This window comes from Lycium ferocissimum, chromosome 7 (genome assembly GCF_029784015.1).
Source record: "Lycium ferocissimum isolate CSIRO_LF1 chromosome 7, AGI_CSIRO_Lferr_CH_V1, whole genome shotgun sequence".
Taxonomy (NCBI): Eukaryota; Viridiplantae; Streptophyta; class Magnoliopsida; order Solanales; family Solanaceae; genus Lycium; species Lycium ferocissimum.
Window position 1 is genome coordinate 23540419 of NC_081348.1, and position 22748 is coordinate 23563166.

Sequence of the window (22748 nt, forward strand, 5' to 3'; positions counted from 1 at the left end):
GTGATCGCTAGTGGTGTAAGTAGATGTTGATGGAGGTGGTTGACAGTGGTGGTTGTGTGATGCTGGCTACGGTGAAGGTTAGCATTGGTAGCAGTGATGGAGTCAAAAAGCTTCTTTAAGGGTGCTCACGAGTATCAACAATTAATATATATATATATATATATATATATATATATATATATATATATATATATGAACATTATTTAACATGCATACACTGTATAATTTTCTATACACAAAATATAAAATTGTTTATACATTGTAATGTTCCAGCAAAGGATATCCAAGTTACCATCTTTAAGCTATGTGGCTCCGCCACTGATTGAGGGTTGTACTTGTAATGGATAAAATAGCGGGAAAAAATCACATTCACATGAATCTTTAGATGATAACATCTTAATGATTTTACCAGACCCATTAAAAGCAAACAAGGGATTGTAAAACAATGGACAAGTTTTAAATTATTTAAATTCGAATCTACATTAAGTGAAAACAAACTGAATCAAATTGTAACGTTCAATCTTCTTTAAAAGAAACCCTTTGCTCGTATACCTTATCTGATTAAAAAGAAAAAAGGAAGACAAGCAAAAGCAAAAGGATCCTTGAGTGGGAAGTTGAAATTATTAATAAAGTAGAGAGGATATAGTTTTTAAGACTTTTGGGCCGTTAGAGAAAGATTTAAAAGTGTTTCACGAAATTCGAGCCAACGGTCGCACATGCCGTTGATGAACTTTGGGGCCTTTGGCAACTCAATAGTAATGATTAGCGTTGATCGCAATTACTCAAAGATGTCATTGCTTTAGTTCTCCCCCTTATTAGTTACTTACTTTTCTTTAGAATCAAATAGTTCCGAAAATCACCAAAGAATGTAGTGCAGCGGATGGAGTTCTTTCTTTTCCTACCAAAGATCTCAGCTTACAAAAAAATCTTTGGTAGGAAGCGCTTCCCTTGGATGGTCTCTAAGTGGCGCGAATCCTGATTAATCGAGCTCCAATGCGGGTGCCGGACACCTGATGGGAAACTCAAAAAAATGGTTCCGATAAAATTTTTAAGTACGCATATTATATATAGTTTGAGCCAAAATTATTAAGTGTGACCGTACTCACGACTCATATGTTGAAATCATAACATGAGTAATATATAATTTTAAATTTGTCATAAATTGTTTAATAACTCTTTTGTGTTTTTGGATGTTCTCCTTGTTGTGGAAGCAGGTTTGTCATGAGGGTCCAAATTCCAAATCATCATGAATCATCATAACAAACAACTTAAAACCCAACCAGTCATGGACTGAACCAGCAAATTTCCTCTTCACAATAAGAATACACAAAGGATAACAACATCCAGAGAGAAACAATGATGGAAGTGCCTTTATATCAAATCTTGGGGTCAAAATGGCAACAGAGATATTCTCTCTTTTATTTATGACAACTTCCATAATCCCATGTAAATGACCCACCTCCTTTTTAACCGTTGAATTAATGAATTTTTTGTCTCGGTCGAAAGATGAAGGAAGTACTGTTTCTAATATCTTAAAAAACGAAGAAGGTTAAGTGAAATTTACTTCACAAAATGAAGTGAAGATATTAAATGCAAGATGTATATTGCACTCGTTGCTTTGGTGTAAACACCATGTATCAATTAGTTTTTTCCTGCCTAGCTATGTGCTAATCAATTTTCCTTTACAACATTGAAGTAGGGCACTTCTGGGCTCAAGTTTATTTCCTTGACCATTGTTTCTTGATTTTTTTTTGGTATATGAAGTTGAACAAAATTTCCGTGTGATCCTTCACAGGGGATGTTAAACATAGTCTAAAGAGAGGACCTTTTTCAACTTTAGCAAGCTTACCAAATGACGATTGCTAGAAATATAGTGTAAATGGAGCTTACCAATAAATTGATTTCTCTAGAAGAAACAACACCGTAATTTTTAGTAAATAAACACCTACTCTGTTGGGTTTAATTGATAGATTGAATGGGAAATGAAGGGAAAAGAAGTGGAGGGAAAATGAGTTGTTCCCTCTTGCTTTATGAATGAGCATTTGTCCCTCATTGGTAGTGGAAAGAAAAGTTCTCCTACTTAAAAGTAGAAGTACTCATTCTTGTTGCTAAAGGGTTAAGAAGAAGGTCTCCCCTCGTGCCGTCGTCGCTTGGCTTCGGATTTGATAATCTTTTTGGACCAAATTTTGTTTAATTTTAATTATTTAATTAATTAATTAAATTATCCAATCCTACCCGTTAGTGACCCGAATCCGTGTGTTTGACCTGCGACCCGATTCTTTCCTAGATTTTATTTAAATTTCCCACCCGTTTTTAAAGTGACTATTCTGAAGGGTTGCAAACCTTCAGAAACAGTACTTCCATGGCTATAAATTCGTTTGATTCCTCAGATTTTTTCTTACGAATTTTCTGAACTTCAAAACTTCTTCTTCTGCACAAATAAATTCCAGTGTAGTTTACTGCCGTTGAGTGGTTCGCTGACACCGTTGTTTTAGGTACCGATACATCGGTGAGTAAGATCGTTCTATCCTGGGAGGATATATTCTGTTAACCTCGGGTACTTAAGGGGAATAATTTCCTTAAGGACACACTGTGCATTCAGTGGGCTCGATTTTCATTCTTAAATATTTTTGCATCGTTATTACTTTTCAGTTCGTTTTTTCGTTTTCTATTGGTTTTTCCAGAATCTGTCTAGTTTCTATTTTCTGTTTTCAGAAATTATTTCTAAGTTACTGTTTCAACGTTTTTGCAATACAGATTAATAACAATCTTAAGGAAATTAAATTTTATATATTAATCTGTATTCTGTTTTGGAGACTAAAACCCGTGTGGTTTTCTACTCCGTATAAAATTTCGTATTCTGACTTGAAGATATAAAAACTTCATTGGAATATTAAAGTTCATACTTGTACAACGATTTGAAGAACATAAAAACTTCGTCGTTGTTGTTGTGAAAAGTTTGCTATTCTGATTATTAAAACAGTTTGTCAATTTTGACAGTGAAAAGGAAATGGCAATTGAAAGCGCTACTATCTTGCGACATTGCGAAACAAGCCGAACTGCTGTGCCACCGGTGGAAAAACCCGAAAAATTTTCTGGAGCCAACTTCAAAGGATGGCAGCAAAGGGTGTTCTTTTGGCTTACCACTCTTGGTATGCAGAAGTTCACCAACGAAGACCTTCCCGTACTGCGCCGATATCCGCCAATGAAAAATTTATGATTCGAGGCGTGGAAACAAGCAGATTTTCTATGCAAGGGCTACATCCTAAATGCTTTGGAGGATGATTTGTACAACGTCTACAGTGCTATGAAAACTTCTAAAGAATTGTGGGATGCACTTGAGAAGAAGTATAAGACTGAAGACGCATGTTTGAAAAAATTTATGGTTGCCAAGTTTCTAGACTATAAAATGACAGGCAATGAACCGATTTGGACCCAAGTTCAAGAGCTTCAACTTATTTTTCATGACCTTATTCTTCTTTCAAGGCATGGTAGTTAACGAAGCATTTCAAGTGGCTGCAATGATTGAAAAGTTGCCTCCTTCGTGGAGAGATTTCAAAAATTATCTAAAGCACAAGCGCAAGGAAATGAAGTTGGAAGATCTTGTGATTCGTCTCAAGATTGAGGAAGATAACAAAACAACCGAGAAGAAGTCGCGTGGGAATTCAACGGTTATGGGAGCGAATATCGTTGAAGAGGCCGCCCAAAAAGTAAGAAAAGAAAGAAGTCCACCGGACAAAAGAAGGAGCAAGCCAAGAAAAAGTTCAAGGGCAACTGCTATAATTGTGGGAAAGCTGGCCACAAAGCCCCAGATTGTCGTCTCCCGAAAAAGGACAAGAACAAGGGTCAGGCGAACATAGTGGAAAAGATAAATGATGACATTGATGATCTGTGTGCAATGCTATCGGAGTGCAATTTGGTTGGAAACCCAAAGGAGTGGTGGCTTGATTCTGGTGCCACACGACATGTTTGCTCTGTGAAAGAAGCATTTGCAACCTACGCTCCCGCTGGACCCGAAGAGGAGCTTTTTATGGGAAATACTGCAACAGCCAAGGTTAAAGGATATGGGAAGATACTTCTGAAGATGACTTCTGGCAAGGTGCTGACTCTCAACAACGTTTTGCACGTTCCCACAATTAGGAAAAATTTAGTGTCAGCCGCACTACTCGTCAAAAACGGGTTTAAGTGTGTGCTTGCTAGTGAGAAAGTTGTAACAAGTAAGAATGAGATGTTCATAGGAAAGGGCTACCTCACCGAGGGCCTTTTCAAACTTAATGTAATGGTTGTTGACAGTATTAATAAGAATTCAGCTTCGTCTTACTTATTGAAGTCAAATGATCTATGGCATGTTCGTTTAGGACATGTCAACTACAAAACCTTGCGAAAATTGATTAATTTAGAAGTATTGCGTAAATTCGAGCGTAATAAATCAAAATGTGAAATCTGTGTTGAATCTAAGTTTGTTAAACATCCATATAAGTCTATTGATAGGAATTCAGATCCTTTAGACTTAATCCACACAGATATATGTGATATGAAGTCAATACCATCTCGCGGTGGAAAAAAGTATTTTATAACTTTTATTGACGATTGTACTCGATATTGTTATGTGTATTTGCTTAACAGTAAGGACGAAGCAATTGACGCATTTAAGCAATACAAGAACGAAGTGGAAAATCAATTGAATAAAAAGATAAAAATGATTAGAAGTGATAGGGGTAGAGAATACGAATCTCTTTTGCGGGAGATATGTTTAGAATATGGAATTATTCATCAAACTACGCCGCTTTACACACCACAATCAAATGGAATTGCGGAAAGGAAAAACCGAACATTAAAGGAAATGATGAATACTTTACTAATAAGTTCCGGTTTACCGTAGGCTTGTGGGGGGAAGTTATCCTTACAGCTAACCGAATACTCAACAGGGTGCCCCACAGCAAAACATAATCTATTCCATATGAACTATGGAAAGGAAGAAAACCCAACTTGAATATTTCAAAGTGCGGGTTTGTTTAGCAAAGGTACAAGTTCCTTTACCCAAAAGGGTAAAAATCGGATCAAAAACTGTGGATTGTGTTTTTATTGGATATGTTACAAATAGCAAAGCTTGTCGGTTTTTGATTCACAAATCCGACAATCCGAAATTCATGTTAATACGGTAATTGAATCGGATAATACGAATTCTTTGAAAACATTTATCCGTATAAAGCGAATGTGAGTCGTCAAGTGAAAGATCTAAACGACCGCGGGAAGAACCAAAGGAAAGTACACCAAGTGAAGAGGATCCAAGGCGTAGCAAACGTCAAAGGACATATACTTCCTTTGGACCAGATTTTGTGACATTCTTGCTTGAAAATGAGGCTCAAACATTTAAAGCGGCGATGTCTTCTTGTGATTCAGCATTTTGGAAAGAAGAAGTCAATAGTGAGATTGAATCAATTTTGAACAACCATACATGAGAATTGGTTGATCTTACTTCTAGAAATAAACCTTTAGGATCAAAATGGATTTTTAAAAGGAAAATGAAAGTCGATGGCACTATTGACAAATATAAGGCAAGACTTGTGGTCAAGGTTATAGAAAAAAAGAAGGCCTTGATTACTTTGACACATACTCGCAGTAACAAGGATAACATCTATTCGGGTGTTAGTGGCAGCGGCCGTACATGGTCTTGAAATCCATCAAATGGATGTTAAGACTTGACTTTCTTAAATGGAGAGTTGGAGGAAGAAATTTACATGGAACAACCTGAGGGATTTGTGGTTCCTGGTAAAGAAGGGAAAGTGTGCAAACTTGTTAAGTCTCTTTATGGAATAAAACAAGCACCTAAACAATGGCATGCGAAATTTGACCAAATAATGTTGGCAAATGGATTTAAGATTAATGAGCGTGACAAATGTGTTTACATTAAAAATACTTCAAATCATGAAGTCATTGTTTGTTTATATGTTGATGACATGTTGATAATGAGTAGAGATATTGTCGATGTAAATGCTACGAAGCGTATGCATGCTAGCAAATTTGACATGAAAGACTTAGGGGTTCTTTGATTTGATCTTAGGAATTAGGATCCATAAAACTCCACAAGGTCTAGCATTATCACAGTCACATTATATTGAAAAGGTACTTGACAAGTTCAAGTATTTAAATTTCAATGTTGCAAAAACTCCAATTGATGAAAGTTTTGCACTTCAAAAGAATTAAGGTGAAAGTGACTCACAATTGGACTATGCACGAGTTTCGGGAAGTTTGATGTATAGTATGAATTGCACACGACCAGATATAGCATGTGCCATTAGCAAGCTGAGTCGGTTTACGAGTAATCCTAATCAAACTCATTGGATGACAATGAAACGAGTCTTGGGGTATTTGAAACATACCCAAGACTATGCTTTGCATTATAACAAATATCCCGTCGTGATTGAGGGATATAGTGATGCAAATTAGATCGACGAGTGGATATGTTTTCACAATTGGGGGTGGAGCAGTGTCTTGGAAATCATCCAAACAGACGTGCATCGCCCGTTCTACGATGGAATCTGAATTTATAGCTTTAGACAAGGCCGGTGAAGAAGTTTGAATGGCTCGAAATTTCTTAGAAGATATTCCATTCCCCCAACCTCTGCGTGACCTATATGCATACATTGTGATAGTCAAGCGGCAATAGGTAGGGCGAGGGGAGCGTTATGTACAACGAAAAAAAATCTCGTCGTATACGACGGAGACATAATACCGAGAGACAACTACTCTCTAGTGGAATTATCACTATTGACTATGTAAAGTCTAGAGATAATGTGTCGGATCCACTACAAAAAAGGCCTAATTAGAAAGGCGGTTGAAAGATCATCTAAGGAATGGGTTTAAGGCTTAGGACAAGTCATCATGGCGGTAACTCTACCTAGCAGACTGGAGATTCCAAGAGCTAGGAGATCAAACAAAGCTGTGATTGACGGTTCGGCATTGTCAAATAACTCAATCCATTCTCGTGATGAAGACAATGTTCAGGAACAAGGATAAAACGTTAAGGCTTTTTAACAAGCTAATAAAGCTTAAGTTTTTAATGGTTTCTAAGTTTGGCATGTTTGACCAAATAGTCTATCTACGCGATAACACGTTTAGGAATCACCTATGTGAGTGTGAAGTGTAAGCCGCTTCAAAGAGGATGATGGTAAAAAGCCCATTCTCTATACACTCATGAAACCAGGGGGTGTTCGTGGCTGAAACGAACACAACCGTAAGAACTATATACGGTAAAGGATTGACTGTGTGACATGTGGTTGTCTAGGTATACACCAAAGCTCGACGGTTCAAAGATATCAAATCTACCGATTGACCGAGTATATCCGACATATGTTCACTACGGAAAGTTCAAAGGGAAACCTACTTATCCAGATGCAATTAATCCTTGCTTGTAAATTACACACTTGTCCGTGCATTCCTTTATCTTATAGCCATTCCCCATTTATGTGGGGGATTGTTGGGTTTAATTGATAGATTGAATGGGAAATGGAGGGAAAAGAAGTGGAGGGAAAATGAGTTATTCCCTCTTGCTTTATGAAATGAGCATTTGTCCCTCATCGGTAGTGGAAAGAAAAGTTCTCCTACTTAAAAGTAGAAGTACTCCTTCTTGTTGCTAAAGGGTTAAGAAGAGGGTCTCCCCTCACGCTGTCATCGTCGCTCGGTTCGGCTTCGGCTTTGGATTTGATTGATAATCTTTTTGGATCAAATTTTCTTTAATTTTAACTATTTAATTAATTAATTAATTAAATTATCCAATCCTACCCGTTAGTGACCCAGATCCGCGTATCTGACCCGCGACCCAGTTCTTTCCCAGATTTTATTTAAATTTCCCACCCATTTTTAAATTGACTATTCGAAGGGTTGCAAACCTTGAAACTTGTATTCTTCCATGGCTATAAATTCGTTTGATTCCTCGGATTTTTCCTTACGAATTTTCGAACTTCAAAACTTCTTCTTCGCACAAATAAATTCGAGTGTAGTTTCTGTAGTTGAGTAGTTCGTTGACACCGTTGTTTTAAATACCGATACACGGTAAGTAAGATCGTTCTATCTTGAGAAGATATATTCCGTTAACCTCGGGTACTTGAGAGGAATAATTTCGCCCAGGACACGTATTTGTGCATTCGGTGGGGCATTCAGTGGGGCATTCAGTGGGCTCGATTTTCATTCTTAAATATTTTTCAGAGACTGTTATTACTTTTCCAGTTTCTGTTTTTCCGTTTTCTACTGGTTAATCCAGAATCTGTCTAGTTTCTGTTTTCCGTTTTCTGTTTTCAAAAATTATTTCTAAGTTACTGTTTCAACGTTTTTGCAATACAGATTAATAACATACTCTTCACACAACAGGCCCCAAGTTAGTAATACATCCAGTACTTTGAAGTGGCTAACCAGTTGCTAAGACAAGTTGTATCATACAAAAGTTGTCTTTCCTACTATAGATGAAACTACTGCACACTTGTTTCCCTCCAAAGAAGCTATTACAGCTACTGCCTGATCGTGACGGATTTAATAAACAGCTTAAGGCATGAAGCTTGGCAGGCTACAAGGCAGCTGCACAGGCAGTACACGACTTTTCAACTCTACTTAAACTACAGGCTCTACATCTCAGCTTTGATACATACCCGTAAAGTGTCTGCTCGGTGTTGACAAGGGCAGCCTACTTAAATATCGTGCTATCTTCAGAATTCCACCCTCTTGCACAATTTCACTCTTATGTACGCCAACTTGTATTTGGAGAAATCAGAGTTATAAGTGGATTACAGATTTGGCTCGTCTATTATCAAGTTACTCTGGTTGAAGCCGGACATGCGGGCAAGGCCTGTGTGGTTCTCCTCTTGTCCACAGATGCTTGAGATCACCTCTTTGCTTTCCCAGCGTCAAAAATGTCCCTAACATGAGCAATAACAGATGTTTAAAATGATGAGTGCTTAACATAGAAAACGAAAGGTTCACGCTTTTATTGTTTAGCCAAAATTTGAAAATGTAAGAAGCAATTGTCCCATGTCAACAGCTTTACCAGAACATAAATCTAGAGTGCATCCATACTCCCCTCAATTTGTTCATTTTATTTTGGGTTGATAGGTGATTGTTCATACTCTCCCTTGAATATGACATTTCTCAGAGACGACACAAGATAAGCATGACGAAAGTATGGGAAATTAGGTCAGACACAGAACCAGAAAGTCGCTACAGAGCGTATAAGGAACAAAGGAACATCAATCTGTTGGGTAGAAAACTTGACCTCTAGCACAAAGGAGGCAGATATCCTCCTCAAAAAAAAAAAAAAAAAAACCAAAGGAGGCGGATATGGGTACCATTTTTTCTCTCTGTAAATAATCGAGAAATCCCTGAGCACCAGTGCCACAGAGTTCGAAAATCAGGCGATAATGGCGCCTATCTACCCTTCTCCACTTAACTACCAGATTTTTGTCTATGGCAGAGTTGAGACTAGAAAGAATTTTTTGATATTAATTTTGCAACTTATTGTGACTTAACAAGTGAACAATTTGCAATAAAAATTTACTGGAGATGCTGACATTTTTTACCTCTTCTTTTCATCCATAAACCTCTAAAAAGAGGGGGAAAAGGGATATCAGAAACCAATTTGTAGAAAATTGGAAACTGGGGGTTTACAATTCGCTACCTCCAGGTTATCTTTGAATAACACTCCCATTTACATGACCGTTTCTCAACCTACTTTATCGGTCGGGGCGTCCCTCATCTCTCTCAGCCACCTAGCTATTGACTTTGCTCCGATTCCACTCTTCAGCAAGTTGAACATACTCTTTTTCAATTCTAGATTCACTCTTCAACTAGTTCTCTCTCTTTACCCACTCTCCTCTCAAATAAAACAAAAACAAATCAAAATAACAAGTAAAGAAAAGGAAAAAGAAAAATCTCCAGTCCACGAGAAAACCTAGAACAGGTTACACGTACGGAAGGGTGTTGTTACAAAATACACTTGCCCATCATAGATTGTGGAAGGGTTTTATAATGTCCAGCCCAAGGGCCAAGGGCGGGCAGGGGGTGGGGGGTTGGGCGGGGGGGATTAGTTGAGGGAATGACATAGTCTTGGGCAATCCTCACCTCATTGGGTGAGGTCCAATGTCCATTTTATTTATTTACAGTGATCAGACCCAAAGGTGATCACCCAATGTGTGTTTGTGGTGGTAGATTCTAGTGTGCGGTGGTGGACTCTGTCGTAACAACCAGATGTTATAGGTTTGGCTGCTCCATCACGAGGAGATGCCATTTTGTGCTTCTTGTAACATACCTAGTGTGAAAGGAACAATGTAAAGCAAAGCAGGTTGACCATGACCATCCATCAAATTCAAAGCCACATATGTCGTGAGCAAACCTGTAAAAGAAAAAAAAGGAATTAACAGGTAATGGAAGCTTGCATTGGTTCTAAATCGAAAACACTGATCAACAGTACCAACGGATGCTAATACATAAAGATATGCAATATTTCGGCTGTTTACACAAACATATTAACTTCTCTTGACATGGTAAAAGAGACATATCAAGCTCAGACACTGACAATTGACAAGTATATCACTCCTCAAATTTTTCCTACTGATTAACATACTTTTGATTGAATTATTTATTAAGAAAATGGGCATAATCGTCATGACTGCAGTTCATCACCTAACCAGGATCGAGTTCCATACTTCCGTGAGACAGTCCCCTGCTTTCAGACTGAACAGATGAATAGAAGGAAGAAAGAGAGAGGGATGAAACATAAAATCACCAACCAGCAATGCAGTTTTATCGACAACAAGAATGCTGTTCATTTGGTCACAATCAAAATTACATGTCAAGTAAATAGGTTTATTCCCATTTTCTGAAGAATCCATACCTAAACCATAAGCAATCATAGCCCACAGGAAGTAACCTTCTCGAAGTTTCTTATTACAGAGCCAGTCATACCTGCAACAAAGAGTAAAATCAATGGGAAAAACAAAAACAAGAAAAGGGTATAAAGCTTTCTTTTGACTGCTTTAATATTTGAACTTACATGCATTCATCATTTAAATGATAACCTAACCTTCAACCTTTCTTTTTAGTCTTGAAATTTACTTAAATTGCTCATCTGAAGAATCAGAAATGTCCAACATGGAAATTTAATTATGCAGCTAGGGGTGCAAAATGGGCGGGTTGGGATGAATTTCGCCGGGTCAAAAGTGGAGTTAATAAATGTGAGCCGCCCAAAAGTTACTTGGGTTGAAATAGGTTAAGCTAAAATGGGCTAAAAAACGGGTCATAACCAAACCCGCCCAATTCTTACTATGTTTTAACATCTTTATTTGTTCTTTTATAGTTTTTTAAGTACCTAATAAAACTTGTTTTTCTTTATTAAGTACAAACAAAAAGAATGTTTTTATATTTTGACAAGGTTTCTCATGGGTCAATTTGGGCTACACATCAGCCCAATTTTATGGGCTAAATTGGGCGGGTCAAAATGGGCTGAGCTAATAACTGGGGCGGGTTAATTGACCCGCCCAAACTTGAACGGGTTCGGTGGGTCATGTCTTCAAGGGCTAATTTTGTCACCCCTATATGCATCCATGGGTCTCACAGAGGCATCCATAGGGCTTAGAACCTTCCATCAGATGTGCTAGAGCCAATGTTTTGAACAGGCTCTTTTGGAGGATGGAAAAATAATTAAACTTCAAAAAAAAAAAAAAAAATTGGAAGCCTCCAAGAAATATAGGAGATTGAAATATAGGAGATGATAGAACCACGTTATGTAAAAAACAACAAGTTCCATTCAGCCCAATGGTCAAACCTTAAAGAAAATGCTACCAGTAAACCTGGTAAAATTATGTCACCAAACCCAATGATACTGTAGCCACCCCAAGGGTCACATATTCGTGGGATTTTGAGTAACATAGGAATGCCATCTTCTCCACTTTTATCACCGCGTGCAACCTACACACAGGAGAAAATGATCACATTTCAGGAGCAATAGTCCTTGGTAGTTATAGCAGGGTAGAAGTACACAAACAACACAGAGAAGAAACTCTATAAACAAATAAAGAGCTTACCACTATCATCACACTCTTATGGAACAACGGCTTGGAAAGAAACACCCAAAAAAGGTCATACAATAAAGAACAACTCAGAAGAACTGTTCCCACCTGATACAGTCAAGGAAATAAATGGGATAATGTCAGACAGCCAGTAATACTGATAATCTTTGGACTACTCAGCAAAAATTCAAGTCTACGAAGGACCAAGAAACAATCACACTAGAAGGTTATTCCTGAACCAAATTATTAGTTGTTACTGTTGCTTGTTATTATAGTTGGTTTTTTTTTTTTTTTTTTTGAGAAAGTTGTTTATTATAGTTGTTTGACTGCAGGACAAACGAGATACAACATAAACTGCAGAAAAACCAGCCGTGAAGCATTGTTCCATTAGGAGGAGAAGTGGGGTAACTACAAACGATGAATTCTGTAACCCATGCTCTCAGCTTTCTAAACCTCTTCTACAAATATTTTGTATATCGTAATTAGCTCCCTTGGTGACTTGAACCCACAACCTTAACGTTGGAGGTGGAGGCGCTTTCCACTTGAGCTACCCTCTTCTCCAAATATAAATAGAGCAGGTTGCTGATTTTTTATTAAACATTTTAGTGGCTCTAAAGTGAGTTACATTAATAACCATCTAAGGGTAATTTGAGATTACACAGTGGTAACTCTATGTATTTTAATTCTATATATAAGGAAGTCAGTCAAAGGTGTTTGGCAACTTTCTCCGTATCTCTCCTCATTCCTTATTAGTTGTTGACAATCGAAAAGCAAAAACAGAATTTCCACTGAAGCAAAAGGTTGCCTTCTGTAGAATTTAGGATTTTGAGGAGCACTTATCTACTTAATAGTTGATGTAAAGAACAGGATACGACAATACGAAGACGTTGCTCATCCACAATAAAATTTCAAGCACTAACGAGTGAAGGTCCATGGATATACCATTTTCCTAAAGCAAAACATTACATAAAACTGTCGAGCTGCAACACAATAAAAACCAGCAGCATGAATTGTTTTACCTTGAGGTTTGGAACTTGCACAACTTGGAGAACCGTGATGATCAATGCAATACCCTACGTAAAAAGAGATCGTTAATCCATCATCTCAGCCACTACTAATATGAACAAAAATAGAGCTATCCAACACTGAAAAATATACCTAACAGGCTAACACACCTCCACGTCGCAGGATGAACAAAAAAACATATTTCCAAGTGTACAGAAAAGAATAAAATGTTTACAGATTTAATTCATCAAGTTCTTACAGAAAACAGGAAATTTCCCCAGAAGTACAGTAGTTCCAAGAGAACAAAAGATAATGAGAAGAGAACCTGAAAACTCAACAAAAGGACACCCAAAAAAAAAGGCAGAAGCCAATATTCTCTTGAAATCCAAAGATGAAAAGAATCCAAGCACATAGGAAGGTCAAATCAAGAGCAAAGATGTCACCCGTATTCTGATAATAGAGAAGCTACTTCCATCTTTATCCCTCATAACCACGTTTTAAACACATACCTACTGAATCAATCGGAAAAAATACATGTCTACTCTTTTTAAGCATATTGTGCCATCTTTAAGACAACATTAACTGCAAAAAAAAAAATCTTTTTTTTCTTTTGAAGCACACAGAAAGGATTTATTCCTCTGGAATTTGTTGAATAAGGTATGTCTTTTCAGGTAATAATTTGTTTCTATAAGTTTGTTAGGGTAAGAAGTGGTTCTACATCCAACCACCCAAGTCCATAAAAGAAAAGGAAAAAAGAAAACCCTGGTTAGATTAGTGCAACTCTCTAACCAATCGGTCAGGGTTGAAACTGAGAGGGAAAAAAAAAAAAAAGAAACAAAGGAGATACAAGAAACTGAGATGATGTTAGACAAAGGAAAAGTACACCATTGTAACAGTGCTTACAAGTATATCTTGACCTATCCAAGCAAAGGAGATACGACGGTAAACTGCCCACAGAACTGCAAAGGCTATGCAGAATGGACAAATCGCCAGCGTCAGATACGAAACAGGTCCCAGAAAAGGAATTTTAATGAATGACTGTCCAAAACGTTCAAACCATCTGAAACTATATATAATGACTGTTAGCTACACTTCTAAGAACCACCAGCAACCAGAGTTGTGGTATGTAAAATGTTCTTCAATCTTATTTCAAGAAAATAAAAATAAAATTTAATAGCAACGACTAACAAACACAGTTAATGACAAGATGTCCATAACGCACTATGACAAAAGAGCACACACCCAGGGTGATCTGAAAGAGTACAAGGTTCTATGTACGCCTTCCCCCCACCAAAAAAAGGATAAAAAGCATGCAAAAGGATAGTAAATGTGGCTTAGATCTTCACTGTAAAGTACAGCTGTGCAGAAGCATTACCATGTATGCTTTTCATCCTTCTTTTCACCAAAGCATGCAAAACTGGAGCCTTAATAACTACTACTCTGGTCGGAACTAATAGACTCATTACACATGAAAGGATGTAAAAAAATCAACTAGATTGAATGCTTTAAACCTGATATGATAAGTAATAGGAAACGGGGGCATCTCATATGCTCAAATCATTAAGTACTAAGTGAAAGGACCATCATATGTTACTGTATTTTGTGATCTTGTTTAAACAACAGATGTTGCCTGATTTACAGCAACAACCGTAATCTTGTTTTCTTTTGAGAAAAAACAACCGTAATCTTTCTTTTTTGCCACTCATAAATGGTCGGTGTTTTTGAAAGAACAAACATGTAATGATAATGTGACTACTACCATAGTGTATGATTATGGCCATTAGAAAATCTAATTGTGATTAATGCTTGAAAAGTGTGATGTAAAACATTGAGGTGGACAACATGTCAAGTTAAAGAGCAAGAAATTTCCTTTTCCATTTTGTCATTAAATTTGTTGACTTCTGGGAAAGACTCCTTATTTATTGCTCCATGCCATGACCTATATTACAACACTTCTCAATCTTATTCAACAATTCAGATTTTTACTTATAGCTTCATGCTATTATAAAAGTTCTGAAAGACAACAAAATAAAGTTACATTCAGGTCCGCCAAAACCTGCAAGAATGTCACTTGTATTTGTTATCACATGATCAAGATCTATGCACAATGCAACCACAGGTCAGTGTTAATAAGGGCCAGAATTGCAGAACAAATTACAGAGCGTCAGAAACAGATGAACAAGATGGCATATCCCTATTAAATATAATTTATTACCATTCGAACTAATTAGGCTTCAGGCCCTGAATCCTAGATAGAATTTTAACAAGAGCCGAAAATGCAATGGTATAAGTTGATGTGAAACTTGTATTTGTTTTCCATGCACAGCTGCCTAATTACAGATTGATTTTCATTCGTGGTCTTTCTTGGAGCAGTCTTACTACTGAATTTCTGAAGCCAAAAAGAAGAGCACTGAGTGCCAGCTGGAAAAGTAAGACTAATGAGCATTTGCGTCAAGCAAGAGATGTTTTTCCTTTGTTTTCTCTTGGACAATGATATGCGGCTATGAAATCAGCCAACCTACTCAACCCTCCCACATAATACAAAAGGGGAGATGCTTATTTTAGCTGGAAAGCTTTGCTAACTTTTCTAGTTTGGGTAGTGTTTGCTTGAACAGTTTATCAAAAAGATATTTGGAGAAGTTTTTTTAAAATTAATTTCTAACAAACTTCTATAAAACAACTATACAAACATCTTCAGTTCTTTCAGAAAACTTTTCTAAGAAAATTCTCCTGAAAACAGTGCAAACGTGGTTTTGCTTGGTGGAGCATTTGACGCACTGTAGCTAAGAAAATAATATATGAATAGCACGAATAAGATACATACCATGATAGCAAAGCGACCAAACAAGTTAGTAGACCCTGTAAGCACAATGTGAGAAAAGTGTTATTTCAAATATTGTCCGCATGAAGACACAAAAATCTTAACCTCATTCAATCTATTCATATCTTTCCTATATGTGAATGATGTGCTAGCAAGTTCTTAACTCAGATGGATCAATGAAAGGGATCACCTAGGGATGAAATTATATTGGAAACAAATATGAAAGGTATTGAGAGATGGGAATGATGTGCTAGCAAGTTCTTAACTCAGATGGATCAATGAAAGGGATCACCTAGGGATGAAATTATATTGAAAACAAATATGAAAGGTATTGAGAGATGGAAATGAAAAGGTCCTGATTTCCATTCATATTTAGGGCCTTGTTATTTGCGTAAAATCTTATGTATTGCTACCCTTGAATTAAGGCTCCTCCTTTTGGTGTGACATACCTCAACACCCCCAATGGAGAATAGAACCACCAGAACCTCTATAAACCAGGAGGACATCAATTTGTAAAGCATAATCAAGAAGCAGGATGCAACCACCACGAACAGAACTGCTGATATTATGTTGATTTCCAGCACAACACCAGAACGAGACATCTCTGTGCCATTGCATTCATTTGAGCCATCCTGTGAGACAAAGATACATATTTCAACCAAACTGCTAACGAAAGATGCAGTGAGTTTCATGCTTCAAAATCGTAAAACACATGGAATACTGCCTAAAGAGCAGGAAAAATAAAGAGGTGACGGAGAGGAATCTTTGTGACTTTACTTTTAAGAGCTTGTCCTGCTCAATTGCAGCTTCTCTGGCACGCCATGCAGACCAATAAGAAGCACACAATATGGTAGAAACCGCCATAAGCCATAGAAATACTTCTGCTACATCAACCATTGGGCGCTTTGGAGAGTACAGCTGCACAGAAACTGAAAGATGGAAGATCTTTTAATCACTATTTCGGAAACAAATCAGCAATGATAGAGCCATGTCAAATAATCTCAACTAACTATGCCGATGGAGCTATAAGCTGTGTCCCCCCACCCTTCCCAAAGAAACCTACAAAATTAGTAAAATACCATGGGACTCACCAAAAGAGCTATTTCCAAGAAACTTTATCAGGCTTGTGCCAGCATGTTGTGGGAGCATGACAGCAGGGATACCAATGTCCAAGTCAGGTTCATCTTTTTCACAAACCATCTTGAAGAGCTCTACATAGCAATTGAGAGAACAAAAGTTATATGTAGCCCTCTGCATGTGCATGTCAAGAAGACATTAAGCAAGGGTGGTAATACAGGAAATTATCGGATGATTTTAGTTTTTTCCATAGGACACACTGTAATGACGTTCCAAGTCAACACCAAAATCGATCACTGAAATTTGATAATAAGGAAATAGCACTGCCTGTGGTTCAAAAAATAAATCAGGACTGTTGGTTGGCTGATTGCAGTTTCCACAAGACCATCAAGAATGAGCTAATTCATAATGGAACATGGAAAACAATACAGATAATACTTAGGAAGAGCATTGAACCTGTTTGATTGTTTATTATGAGGATAGCTGAAGCACCGGCATCTTCTGCAACGTTAGCTTTGGTAGTGAAACTGCAATTACCTCGGTGCACCAGGATGGCCTCACCAGTGAGCTATCACATATTAGAAACCTAAAATTTTGAGTTCACTATACAAAATGACAATTTTTTTGAGGATTCCAACCAAATATGCTTTCAACAGGAGAAATAAATGTGAAACAACCTTATTCCTAGGTGTGCTACAACAATCTGGAGGGTCTGCAAAGGCCAGCGTTGTCTGATTAGCACGCTTCTCCTTTGATTCCATTGTCGGGCCAAATCGAGCCCCCACACCAACAAACTCTGTTACTTCTATACCGTCAACCCAGATCGGAACTTTGACCTATTCCAGGAAACACTATTTAGATAATATGTCCAACTACTAGTGTGGGACAAAGAGACTCCAATAACATATACAAATAAAATATTTGACCAAGCAAAAACTATTAACATCTAAACAGTGGTCTGCTTCCACGTGATATTGACCAAACCAACCGTAACACTAATTACTGTTATGCTGGGGAGTTTCTCAGACAGTTCACAAGGAGGGAAAGGAGAAAACAGAATTTTTCAAATTTAACATCCCCGAGTCGGCGAGTCCCCAATCCATGCGACAAGACAAGAAATCTCTCTTCCAAATAGCATGGCACATATGTGTGGAACAACACTATGGCATCTGAGTTATTCAGGTCAATTCATATAATGATCTAGGAAAATAAATTATGGTCAAGCAATACAGGAATATGTAATTTCCACGAGATCTTATTCCATCAGGGTTCTGCACAACAGGCAGGATTTAATACGGTGTACTCTCTCAGTTCAATCCTTTTGTAAGTCTTTTTCATTGGATCTGGTGATAAAGTGATACTACGGAGAAGCCGCAGGCGACCTGATGATAGTAAAGCTGTCCCTTTGATTGGAAAATCATACTGAACGATGTTTTACTGAAAACACATAAAGTTCATCTCCTTAACTTAAGAAGCAACTAAATTTTTAAACTCATCTCCTTTTCTGATGCTCTTGGTTCCACAGCTGCAACTAGTACAACAGACTGGCCGGGTCATGAGGTTTAGACAGTATGTGTGAAGACAAATAAAACAGGCAAGTGGATCCCTCAATCATGTCAACAAGTTACAGCAGGGACTTTACAAGGTCAAAAGCTGGAATAACATTACAGTCCCCCTGACATCTTCTAAATTTCCTTCTGCGCATAAATATAACATCTTACCTGCCCATACCAGTGACCCAGCTTTCTTCTGACCGTACTATTGGGCACAACTTTTTCTTTTTTTTAATTTTCAGAGGAAGGAAAGGTACTTTTTTGTTTTTTGGATAGGTGAGAAAGGTAAGATTAATTATATAGATTGTAGCACCAAGAAGGCTGCTTTAGGAAAGAGAGATACAGTAGAAAAATAGGGTATCCCTTTAGCCGTGTATGGGGAAGGAAAGGCTAACATTTGTTCTGTATTGTAGACACTTCAATTTTTACACCAAAAGTACAAGAGCTAAAGCATGAGGCCTTGCTGCCTTCTCGACTTCAAAGCATCTGAGGTTTCCTTAATTCTGTATCACCCAAAATATGAGAGGAAGAATTGTGAGTCAAATTTCCTACGATACTTTGAGTTTTAGCCCCTCTCCAGCTCCACAAAGCTTGTATTAAGTCTTTGAGCTTCACCCATTTGAAGCTGAATAGATTCAGAAACAGGTTCCACATTTGTCTTGCGACTGAGCAGTGAAGAAAGAGATGATTAACTGTCTCAATATTAGCTTCACATGCAATGCCTGTTAGAGAATGAAAAGACCCTCTTCATTAAATTTGAGTGAGAAGGGGCTCATTTACTGCAATCCATCCAAAACATGCTACCGTGGCAAACACTTTGGTTTCCAAATCATATTCCATCACCAGTCTATTCTTGGAGCAGAAGCTTAAGTTTTGTAGGCTGACTTGACTATAAAGATGCCCTCGTTGTCTTTGTCCATCTCAATGATTTTTTTCCTTCACTAACCCAGTAATACTCCTATGGAGTCAGCTTAACAGCTGAAGCAAGAAATCGCACTGCCAATCTTAGCAATTCTTTCTAAAAATAGTATTTGAATTACTTAGATCTGATCTGAGCAACAGTTGTAGGTTGCCTCAGGTTCTACTGCTATATTAAAGATTTCAGGAGATTCCACACAAGCAGGAGCATGTCCAATTCCAATCCAAGCATCCATCTAAATATTTAATTTGTAGCCCATTCCCTATTGTAAAAATTGTGTAAAGGATTTGAATTCTGATGACAGTGTCTAATAATCAAGTGCCATACTTATTAGCATTTATCACTTTCCTTCATAAAGCCTCTTCTTCCTGTAGTATCCGCAGTGCTATTTTTGAGGAGGCCTTAATTATGTATACTCCAATTAATTTAGTCTCTTTCTTCCACATCAGGTAATTTGTCAAGAAGAAACCAAGGGAGAAAAGTTGCCTAACCAAATAGCGTAGGGAGACAACAAAGGTATGAATCGACCTCTTTTCAGACCTTGTCACCTTGTCCCACCTTATAAAATGATATTCTTATTGGCAGTTATCTTCCTAGAGGAACTCTACCCAGTTTATCCAGTTGCTTTTATACCTTCCTTAGTAGTCACATTGTTTAAGAGAGAAAACCATGTGGTACACTATTTCTTGGTGTCACTCTATCTATAAACTTGTTTCTTCCAAGTGGATAGTCTATCCTCAAAAATTTCCAAAACTCAGGCTATGCAAAAAAAGCAATGTTTTGTTCCAAGAGGTAACCCCGATAGGTTGAAGGGAGAGAAGCAACTTTACAAAGCTTCACAACTACCAACCTTTTGCACAGTACAATCTTGTTCACCCCTTAGATGCTTTTGGACTGATAACTTTGTGCAAAGCTTTTGGACTGATAACTTTGTGCAAAGATCATCAAATATGAGGCATAAGACACAATAGCCAAGCGTTACAATTAGGGCTTGCATCAAAATTAAGATCACCTGAACTCTTACATCCCAAAGTGGAAGGAAGAGATTGGTCAAAGAACCAATATTAACGAGAGTGGTTATTCTTCACTTTTCGTCTTTCCATGTTGTTGAAAGTGATTAACCAACATCGACTTGGGAAAAGAGTAAAAAAAGTATATGTTATTTAGATGCTGGAACATGCAGAGACATAGTCAATGTTTTAGGATTAGGAAAAGGGAAAATGATATTCGATGGGTCATTTTATCGTATAACACCTGTTGGGGCTTCTTGTCTAAGAAAGTTTGTCCATTACTTTTAATGTCTAACCAAAGGACTTTCAACTTGAGGATGCAGAGTTCCATATCACATTTTGTCTTGATATAACATCTTGGTAACAAACTTTTCCACTTTTCAACATTCAATTTACTATAATCATATATTAATTGAAGAACTGGAGAAGTACAATCATATTTTACTGAAGAGGAATTGAGGAAGTACCGTCATATTTTACATAACTCTTAAATGGTAAACCACTCAATCAGGGGCAATCGCAAGTAACTGGAAGTGGGAGCGCCCACCGCTCAACCTATATGTGTGAGACTGTATTAAAGAAATTCTAAAGATTATATTAAATTTGCACCCTCTTTAAGAAAAGTGTAGGGGTGCATTAATAATCTGCATCCACTGATTCAAAATATCCAGCACTTCTTTCTTCTTCTTCTTCTTTTTTTACGATAAATTATATTCGCCACTTCCTTTTTTTTTTGGTAATTAGATTTGCCACTTCTTTTTTCATTTTTGGTAATTAAATGCGCCACTTCATTCAAACTCTCATTTCTTAATTTACATGCCATAGGATAATGAGGAAAGAAATTGAGTGCATGATGGGAGGGCTTAGCAAAGCAATGCATCCTTCCCCTTTTTTTAAAATAAAATAGGGATACAATGCATCATATCGCTACAAGCAACTTAGTTTTCGAGAGACCCTGCAGTTCAGCACCAAACCAAAGAAAACATGAACCAAATAATGTTTATGTTGATTTGGATAAAGGTGGTTTTTGGAGCACTCCAACTATGTCGCAGGGTACCTGCCTGGTACAGATATTGGATAACTTTATCCATCCAGATTTAGATAGGTGGAAAAATCGCCTAACTTTTTCACCTCTACTGGTCTCTTCAATCCAGCTTATCGACCGTTAGCTCACACCCTTGGGTGCTAATGCCATAGTTCTCTTTAATTGATTAAATTCTAATACAATTAAACACATATAGCAGATGAATAGCAATTATAAACGTTAAGGACTCAAAACAAAATCCAACCTCTACAAGCTAAAAAAGGCTCACTTGACCTAAGAAATAAAAAACAATGAGTTGTGCACTGATAAATAGCCAGACAGATCAAGCAACCGTGTCTCAATTGAGATCAAGCAACTGTGTCTCAATTGATTAACGCTATATGAATTCTCTATATCGATTTCACTCTGTTAGGTCAATTTGATTTCAGTACAAAATAATTTGACTTCTAAGACAAGTTAAAAGACACACATAAACACCACAAGAAGAAGAGGAGGAAAAAAACAAGAGTAATCACAACTCTCAACAAAACGCACCTACAATTCCAAATTTAACTTGCATACCAGTAAAGTACAGATAGAACAAAGTTACTCAAAAGGGCATATTCAAACAAATGGAGAGAACCAGAAAATGAACTACTAACTTTTAGCAAAATAAAAAGACTCAATCTTTGAAATAAAAATTAAAAAAGGCACAGCTAAAACAAGAAGCAAGAAGTTACCAGAACAAAATTGTTGCTACAACCAGGTCTACTTGGAGCAGTATCATCTTGGTGAACTATATCACCACCACTAACCAAAGAAGTACACAACACAAGTACAACAAAAACACCCCAAATACAACTGTTTACTTTCTTGAACTCCATGAAATTCAAGAACCCTTTTTTTTCGTTTTTTTTTTTTTTTTTTTTTTTTTTTTTTAGCTCAAATCTTGCAGATCAAAGGTAAAGAGTGAAATGGGTGGTGTTGTTTTTTATTCCTTTGTACTTTGTTTTTTGGGGGAAGATGTGAAGAGAGACATGGTAAGTGGAAGGTGTGGGGGATAGTACTATAGTTTTTTTCTTTCTTTTTTCACCGTATGGTACCATAGTACTATGATGTGTGAAAACAAGAAATGAGAAAAAATATATTCAATTAAAGCACTGTTTGGTCTTTCTTTTTTCCTTTTTTTGGTTTAATCATAGCAGTAATGAGTTGTTGCTTTTCCCCTTTATAACTGTTGATCTATTTTTAGTTTTCTGTCCCGTGTGGGTTTCTCTACTCTC

The 22748-nt window shown here is 37.2% G+C and overlaps 1 protein-coding gene and 1 pseudogene across 1 annotated transcript; one reads left to right on the forward strand and one right to left on the reverse strand.

The window, feature by feature from the left end:
- The first annotated feature begins 23 nt into the window (after positions 1 to 23).
- LOC132062032 (uncharacterized) lies at positions 24 to 4950 on the forward strand (annotated as a pseudogene).
- A 3394-nt stretch (positions 4951 to 8344) lies between these two features.
- LOC132063904 (signal peptide peptidase-like 4) lies at positions 8345 to 22547 on the reverse strand. The gene is made up of 14 exons (XM_059456651.1): positions 22206 to 22547; positions 17637 to 17795; positions 17416 to 17527; positions 16974 to 17093; positions 16660 to 16811; positions 16332 to 16514; positions 15886 to 15920; positions 13965 to 14127; positions 13076 to 13129; positions 12072 to 12164; positions 11813 to 11955; positions 10883 to 10953; positions 10298 to 10381; positions 8345 to 8912 (listed from the first exon to the last, which is right to left on the reverse strand). The coding sequence occupies exons 1-14, from the start codon at positions 22347 to 22349 to the stop codon at positions 8809 to 8811; spliced, it is 1617 nt and encodes a 538-aa protein (XP_059312634.1). The 5' UTR covers positions 22350 to 22547; the 3' UTR covers positions 8345 to 8808.
- Positions 22548 to 22748: the final 201 nt, after the last annotated feature.